Here is a 7661-nt window from a genome sequence, read left to right on the forward strand (position 1 = left end):
ATTGTGCACGTATATTTTTCTTTTGATTAGATGTTATTATTATATACATGTTTCCAAATTACTATATATAAAGAAACTCTCTCATTTTATTTAGTAAATTAGTATATTTTATTTTTAAAATTATCTATTTTTTATTATACTTATAAAAAAAAATTATTTTAGTCAGATGAAATTAAAAATAGGGTGTTATAGTATATCATATTCCTATTTATAAGATGGAAGACAATCGAATCAATTTCATAAATTATGAGATTTATAATAAAAAAAATGGATAAATCAAGGCATATGAGATAAGATGACCCCTACTATTAATCAACTGGCACACACCCTTCCTCGTGTGCAAATCACCTTTCAAACACCGGGGAAACTTGCTGTGCTGAGTTGGTCAATCGAAAATTCATTAGTCTTCGTGTAATCTGGTCTACTTTCGGTTCCGATCCATCCGAGTTGTGGCTGGCTGAGTCGCACCGGACACGATCGACTCGCCCCCGCCTCGTTCTCTTGCGCACGCATACACAAAACAATACTATTAAAGAGGAGGGAGGGAGGAGAAGCCCTCCGTTTCGGACATCCGCCCGATATCTCGAACGATACCCAAAAGCCAACCCCCCTCTCGCTCACCGTCGTATCGATCGATATCGTTCTCTCTTTGTCTCGATCTCCGCTTCTTCGATCCCTTCGTGCTCGCGCGATAGGGAATTCGAGCGATAGGGATCTTGGGAATGGAAAGTAAAGCCAGATCTGGATCCCCGCCCCCGCATCTGATCTGCTCCTGATCCGGGAACTTCTAAGTTCCCGCTCCCAAATCATGGCGGGCGCCGTCTCGGCGCTGTTCCTCCTCGACATCAAGGGCCGCGTCCTCATCTGGAGGGACTACCGCGGCGACGTCTCCGCTGTCCAGGCCGAGCGCTTCTTCACCAAGCTCATCGAGAAGGAGGTGAATCCCTTCCTCGAAACCCTATTTTCTTCCTCCCTCTTGCATGCCTTAGATCCACCCCTGCTGGGGGAAATTGTTGCATTTGGTTTGTCCCGTTTGTTTTTCGAGGTAAGATAGAATCTTGATTTCTGGTTCTGTGGTGACAGGCCGATCCCGAGTCTCACTCGCCTGTGGTGTTCGATGATGGAATCAGTTATATGTTCATCCAACACAACAATGTCTTCCTTATGACGGCTGCGAGGCAGAACTGCAATTCTGCCAGCATCCTTCTCTTCCTGCATCGTGTTGTTGATGTGAGTATTCTTTATAAATGTAGATATCTTATATTAATTAAGTGGATGTTTTATTTTATTATCTTTAATTATATTTATTTCAGGTCTTTAAACATTATTTTGAAGAGCTCGAGGAGGAATCATTAAGAGATAATTTTGTTGTTGTGGTAATTTGAAAAATCTATACTTTGTTTTCTGCTGCGTGGTGCCCGTGCTGTATTGTGTAGGCATTACAATGCTGACCAAATCCAGGAGTTTCTTTTCTTGCTCTATGATTTCATATTATGCTGTCTTGAAATTGTATCTCCTTTGTGATGCGGACAGTATGAGTTACTCGACGAAATGATGGACTTTGGGTACCCTCAATACACCGAAGCTAAGATTCTTAGTGAGTTTATTAAGACAGATGCGTACAGGATGGAAGTCACACAGAGGCCTCCAATGGCTGTCACAAATGCAGTGTCATGGCGTAGTGAAGGGATACGGTACAAGAAAAATGAAGTAGGTCATTTGTTCCTGTTTAATGGATGCTTGCTGGCCACTGTTCATCTCTAGCTAATGGGAAAATGTGGTTCTCTTTCTTTCTTTCTTTCTTTTGTAGGTATTCTTGGATGTGGTTGAAAGCGTAAATATTCTTGTCAACAGCAATGGACAGATTATCCGTTCAGATGTTGTTGGGGCATTGAAAATGAGAACATACTTGAGGTGCACCATTCTTTCATAGATTTCTCTTTTTATTTTAATTAGAGTATGTTGTGTGGATTTTTCATCTGTTTTAATGTGATTTATTAAATATGCTGTCCATTTATGTCATTTTAAGCTCACTACTTTATAACTTGTTTTATCTTTTTGACTCTTGAAGGATGAGATACTTTATATGCATGTTAATGTAAAACCACATATAGGTTATGAAGAATTAGATTCCACATAATTCTTGATATGTTCAGTAGAGCAAGTTCAGATACTGACCTACTCCATCAACTTGCTTATGCATTGTTGTCTTTCCTTTAACATGCACAGCACAAAATTAGTATATAAAAATAATGGGAGGCTGCATGATTTTTTTAGAACACGTTGTTATTTTGTTAAGAGGGAAATGCCATATACTAGCCATTGGAATGCCAAGCTAGACACTTCCAAGATAATTTAACTTTTGTGGTGTGTTCTGGTGGATATGGTCCTGCATATTTCCTTGGTTGTGTTGATGGAAAAGAAAGTCCAATCAGGAAAGGAAATTTTGATCTTATGCATCTCCTTGTAAGATATTATTTTGTTTTAAAGTACTGCTTGAATTATGATGCTAAATCATCTCCCTTGCATCTTCAGTAATATGATTTATCAATGATCTTTTTGGCTTTAGTTTGTGATGTACATCTTACATGAGAAGCAGTTTATGCGCATTAACAAATATTAAATAGATAATAAATGTGAGTGCTTCTGATAATGGAAAAAAGCAACTTTTTTTAATTGATGCAGCAATATTGAAGAAGTGATAAATTTGCAGCGTTAGTTATACATCTTTTCCTTTGAAAATCCCATAGTGGATAAATTGCAAAAGTGAGACAACGCATTGAAAGTAAAATGATATTTACGGAAGTGGTTCAAGTACAACAAGAAAATTAAATCATTCCCCTGGTTCTTTAGTATCTTTGTTTAACTTTAACTACTTCAATTGCAACTCTACACTTTTTGAGAATACTGGTACTCGACTACATACTTATTCTAGTTAAAGTTGGAAATTGGAAATCATGTAGAGTGGAGTTTTGAGTTGATTTATTTTATAAGATGTTCACTAAAGTCCTACTTGTAAGTATATTGGACTACCATAACTTACAATGTTTATCTGATATTGTATTAGATTCATTAGAAACTTTGAATGTAATTTTTCTTTCAGATATATATACAACTTCATCATCTCATTTTCCATCAAACTTTAGGATATCATGTTTATAACTAAGATAGAGATTAGTTTTTTTTTTTGATAAAAATGGATTCCTTTAGGTAGCTAAATTACAAAACCCTCATGAGGACACTTGAAAAAGTTGTTCTACATGGTCCTGACCCTCTTGGGCGTCTCTTGGGTCACAAAAATGATTGAGACCTAGGCGACCTAATCGAACAAGCCAAAAAAAGCCACAAAGTTTACCTTTCTTTCTATATGCATATTGTACATTGACCATCAAACTATATCTAAAGCCAAAATTTACCATCATTGACTTGACCTTAGATTCTCCAAGGAACAAATAATGATATTTAAAAGTTTGGTAGTATTACTCCACTTTCATGGTCATGTTGGTAACACCCCCATAAACATTCTGACAGGGGCTTCCCATCAACAAGCATATTTTATTTAATTTGAGACCTGATATCATGTTGCTAAAGATGCCCAATTCCTCTAAAGAGACCTATAAGATTTTGAAATAAGTGCCTGTGGTTCTTCATAATGTAGCCAATGTGACTGGGCTCTGATCAAGACACATTACCAATTGTAATGAAATATTGGTAGTTCCCCCCAATATAGCTTCATTGAAAAAGTTACCTTTTGCAAATTGGAGTTGTTGCTAATGTTAAGGCCACTCAGAACATTTGTCTTTGTAGATTGGCCCTAAGCTACCCCCACGATGCACTGGTCCAAACCTAATGATCCTGGTTACTGTGCAGGTTAAGGTGCGTATTTTTGACATCACTCCGTATTTTGGAAGGTTTTTGGCCTGATTTAAAAAATCAGGTCACTTGCCCTGTTAATCAAGTTAATCATCTCCATACTAATAATCATGGATGACTCCAAATATTGGCCCAAGCCCCATTTTGACCTGCCAAGGAAGAGCAAACTTAATAACATAGGTTACATTTTAATTGGCTGATTGGTCAAAGAACATTAATCTTGTGGGAATTTTCATTTGATAAATTGAATCATGATAAAGAAGTTCAAATGGTATTCCTAATATCCAAGATTTTGTCCACCTACTTGGCCAGAAGAGTAACCTTAGATAACCTCGTGTTAGGCAACGTAAGCATTTTATCTGATCCTAGATAGGTGGAAGTTTCTTTTTTCATTTCCTTTTCCATACGAAGTTTTTTCTTTTAACAATTGTGTTAATCTTTATAAAGAATCCCTCAAGCATGTAGCAGTTGGATTGTCAACAATTTGGAATGTTAGAAAGTGCAGAGCTAACCAAAATCGATAAATTAAGAAAAAAGTTCTCTTTTCTGGCACCAAGTTCACTCGTAGCGTTTTGAATAGAGTCGTAAATTGGCCTTTACCCTCCTTGTTAATGGAAAATGATCCCAACTTACACCATAGGCCACAATGCTTATGAACAACCTGAGATAGCTGTATTATACTTCTAACTAAGGTTTAAAATCTTGATCGTATGAGCCGGTATGAACCGGTATTTATCTGATCAAGTCCTGGTATAAAAAATTGTAGCTTGATATCGGTAAATACAATTCATTGTACTTTCTTTATTTACTATTATTTGGTGGTATATGTTGACATATGAACTACTATACTGATACCATGCTGGATCAGTTGGTTATCCACCCACTTTTGAGTCCTTTCTTTTAACCTTAAGCCTAGTTTAACTAGGAGTTAAACATAAAAGTTCTTGCAAACTTCTCTGTATTTCCTGAAGTGCTGTCTCCAAAAGTAATTTCCCTAATGATGAATAGAGTTAAGAATCCCAGTTACTTGGTTGTCATGATATGTATCTGCACATTGTCAAGATATGTCACATTCTGCCATGCTTCTGATGTTTTAGACAAATGATTACATATCAGATATCTGAGGTACAGGGATTTGACTCAGATTAACAATAAATATTGATATAACTATTCAGTGAAATAGATACTCTCTGGACAAGAAATTAAAGCACCAAACAAAACTCATGATTTCATTTTCTGGAAACAAACCAAAAAGAAAACATGAGAAGAAGGAACAACAGGAAAGAAGATTAGTTATATCTCAAAAATCAAATAACTACCTCTGTAATATACATAGATATTTACAAATTCAGTTTTCTTGATATGGGATATGGGTAGAGCACAAACATCTGTATTCATATCTGAGAAACTAAGGTAACAGAAATCAAATGCAAATTTTGGATATGTGATGTATATAAAATTGTATTACTCCAGCTACACTTCATTTTGGAAATGATTAGGACAGATTTTTTTGCCAGAATTGATGGAACAAAACATGTGCACTTAATGTGAACAATGACATTTATTTCTTTTCCTGAAACTCAAATGTGACAAATGCTTTTGTGCTCTTGATGTTCTCCCTTCATCTGAAGTACTCCATCTGAAAAAATATAAATTCACTTGATAACATGTTCTTGATGTTCTTTAATCTTATGTACTCAACCTGAACCATGCTGATTCATCCAAAACACTAGCATATGTGGCATATGTAGAATATTGTGTAACAAGCATCATATATATTGAGAATCGAAGTTTGACAATGGAAAATCATGCACAATCTATGCAGTGGAATGCCTGAATGTAAACTTGGGCTGAATGACCGGGTACTTTTGGAAGCTCAAGGCCGAACAACTAAGGGGAAAGCTATAGATTTAGATGATATCAAGTTTCATCAGTAAGTGGTCCTTTTTCTTGTGCTGAGGGTCCTTTCACTTTTTAGTTGTATATGATCACATTTATTTATGAATATTGAGTATTTATACTGTCTGTTTAAGGTGTGTGCGTTTGGCACGGTTTGAGAATGACAGGACAATATCCTTCATACCACCGGATGGATCTTTTGACCTAATGACGTACAGACTCAGCACTCAGGTTAACCTGGATTTATGATTTTGTATGAAATAAAATCTTAAAAGTTCATATTTTTGTTTGATATATAGCTTTGAGGTCATATATAGCTTGCACACTTTTTATCCTGGTCCTTCAGGTAAAGCCTCCAATCTGGGTGGAGGCTCAAATTGAGAGGCACTCGAGAAGTCGCATAGAGATCATGGTGAAAGCAAGAAGTCAGTTTAAAGAAAGGAGGTGTGAGCATACTTTCATTTTGTTATAGATGATTGCACTTGTTATACCTGTTATAACTTGAGCCGTCCATTTATGAAGAGTTTCTGTCTTTGTTTCTTTGACACAGCACTGCAACAAATGTAGAAATTGAGATCCCGGTACCTTCAGATGCCACCAATCCTAACATTCGGACATCCATGGGTTCTGCTACATATGCACCTGAAAATGATGCACTGGTCTGGAAAATAAAATCTTTTCCTGGTGGCAAGGTTTGAGGCACAACTCCTTTTTTGTTGATAAATGGAGACGTCAATCTAATTCTATTTCAATCTTTCTTCACGACATAAATACAGTCCTTTGCTACATTTAGGAATACATGTGTAGGGCAGAATTTAGTTTTCCCAGTATAACCGCAGAAGAAGCAACTCCAGAGAAGAAGGCTCCTATACGTGTGAAGTTTGAGATCCCATATTTCACTGTGTCTGGAATACAGGTATTTTGATTCTTCACAACTTATGTACTGCAGTATCTGAACCAGTAGTTAATGGATCTACCACATCGGTTGCTTAGGTTCGGTATCTCAAAATAATTGAGAAGAGCGGATACCAGGCCCTTCCATGGGTGCGATACATCACAATGGCTGGTGAATATGAACTGAGACTCATCTAGCTCACTCTAGTCTTCTGTTTGGCATTTGGAAACTGCATGTGCAATACTTCAGGATATTTGAGATGCTGTGCATTCTGGATTTACACGGAGCACACGTGGGACTTATCGTTTACATCTTCGGTGTGCATGGTAGAGATCATCCAAACAACGTTGTTTTTAGTACCTCCTGCTTCTAGTATGTTGTGTGAGAATGACGTGCTTATCCAAAAAGTTCACTGTATTTTTCCAGAGATTGTGTATTGGGCTTGTTATACGCTATAGTTCTCCATATCTTTTTATGAAGTGCCGACAACAAAATATATTTTTGGAAATGGATATTTTCTTGGTTGAATAAGTAAATTCCATCCTCTTTTTGGAAAAAAAATCATCTCTCTCTTGAAATTACAAAGCTTGTGATTGTTTACAGGTCGAGTTTCCAATCTGTGCCCCAGCCATTGGTTACATTCCCCAATTGTATGATGCCTGATTTCTTTCTCCAATTGTATGATGCCTGCTGTCAATTGGATTAAGTTGATTTGTTGATGAGGCTGAGCTTCTGATCCAAAGTACTTTTATTTGCTGGGTAACTCTAATCAGTCTCAACAAGTTATACAGAGTTACGTCTCTTGAGGAACAATTAGATTGTGAAGTGGGTACTGTAGGGTTTGTGATCACCTGCTTTGGGTTTGAATTAAACCTTGATGATGTTCATTAATTTATCTTCAGATTTCAGTCTACATCTGATTCTGCGGTTCCTTTTGTCTCTTTAATCTTTCACAGTTAAAGAGTATTCTGATTCAGTTCAGGTATGTGTATGT

The 7661-nt window shown here is 36.7% G+C and overlaps 1 protein-coding gene across 1 annotated transcript; it reads left to right on the top strand.

Moving 5' to 3' along the window:
* The first annotated feature begins 492 nt into the window (after nucleotides 1-492).
* On the top strand, nucleotides 493-7175 carry LOC135617457 (AP-1 complex subunit mu-2). Its single transcript, XM_065117671.1, has 11 exons — nucleotides 493-937; nucleotides 1084-1230; nucleotides 1314-1376; nucleotides 1534-1710; nucleotides 1811-1914; nucleotides 5699-5806; nucleotides 5907-6003; nucleotides 6119-6216; nucleotides 6323-6464; nucleotides 6566-6688; nucleotides 6766-7175. The coding sequence occupies exons 1-11, from the start codon at nucleotides 809-811 to the stop codon at nucleotides 6862-6864; spliced, it is 1287 nt and encodes a 428-aa protein (XP_064973743.1). The 5' UTR covers nucleotides 493-808; the 3' UTR covers nucleotides 6865-7175.
* Nucleotides 7176-7661: the final 486 nt, after the last annotated feature.

Source organism: Musa acuminata, chromosome BXJ2-7, assembly GCF_036884655.1.
Source record: "Musa acuminata AAA Group cultivar baxijiao chromosome BXJ2-7, Cavendish_Baxijiao_AAA, whole genome shotgun sequence".
Taxonomy (NCBI): domain Eukaryota; kingdom Viridiplantae; phylum Streptophyta; class Magnoliopsida; order Zingiberales; family Musaceae; genus Musa; species Musa acuminata.

Bases quoted from the DNA above. Each gene is read 5' to 3' on its own strand.
- LOC135617457 (XM_065117671.1), top strand. From the start codon at position 809: ATGGCGGGCGCCGTCTCGGCGCTGTTCCTCCTCGACATCAAGGGCCGC. The intron at 1,711-1,810 runs GTAGGTCATTTG...TTTCTTTTGTAG, and splicing joins TACGGTACAAGAAAAATGAA to GTATTCTTGGATGTGGTTGA. The intron at 5,807-5,906 runs GTAAGTGGTCCT...TGTCTGTTTAAG, and splicing joins GATGATATCAAGTTTCATCA to GTGTGTGCGTTTGGCACGGT.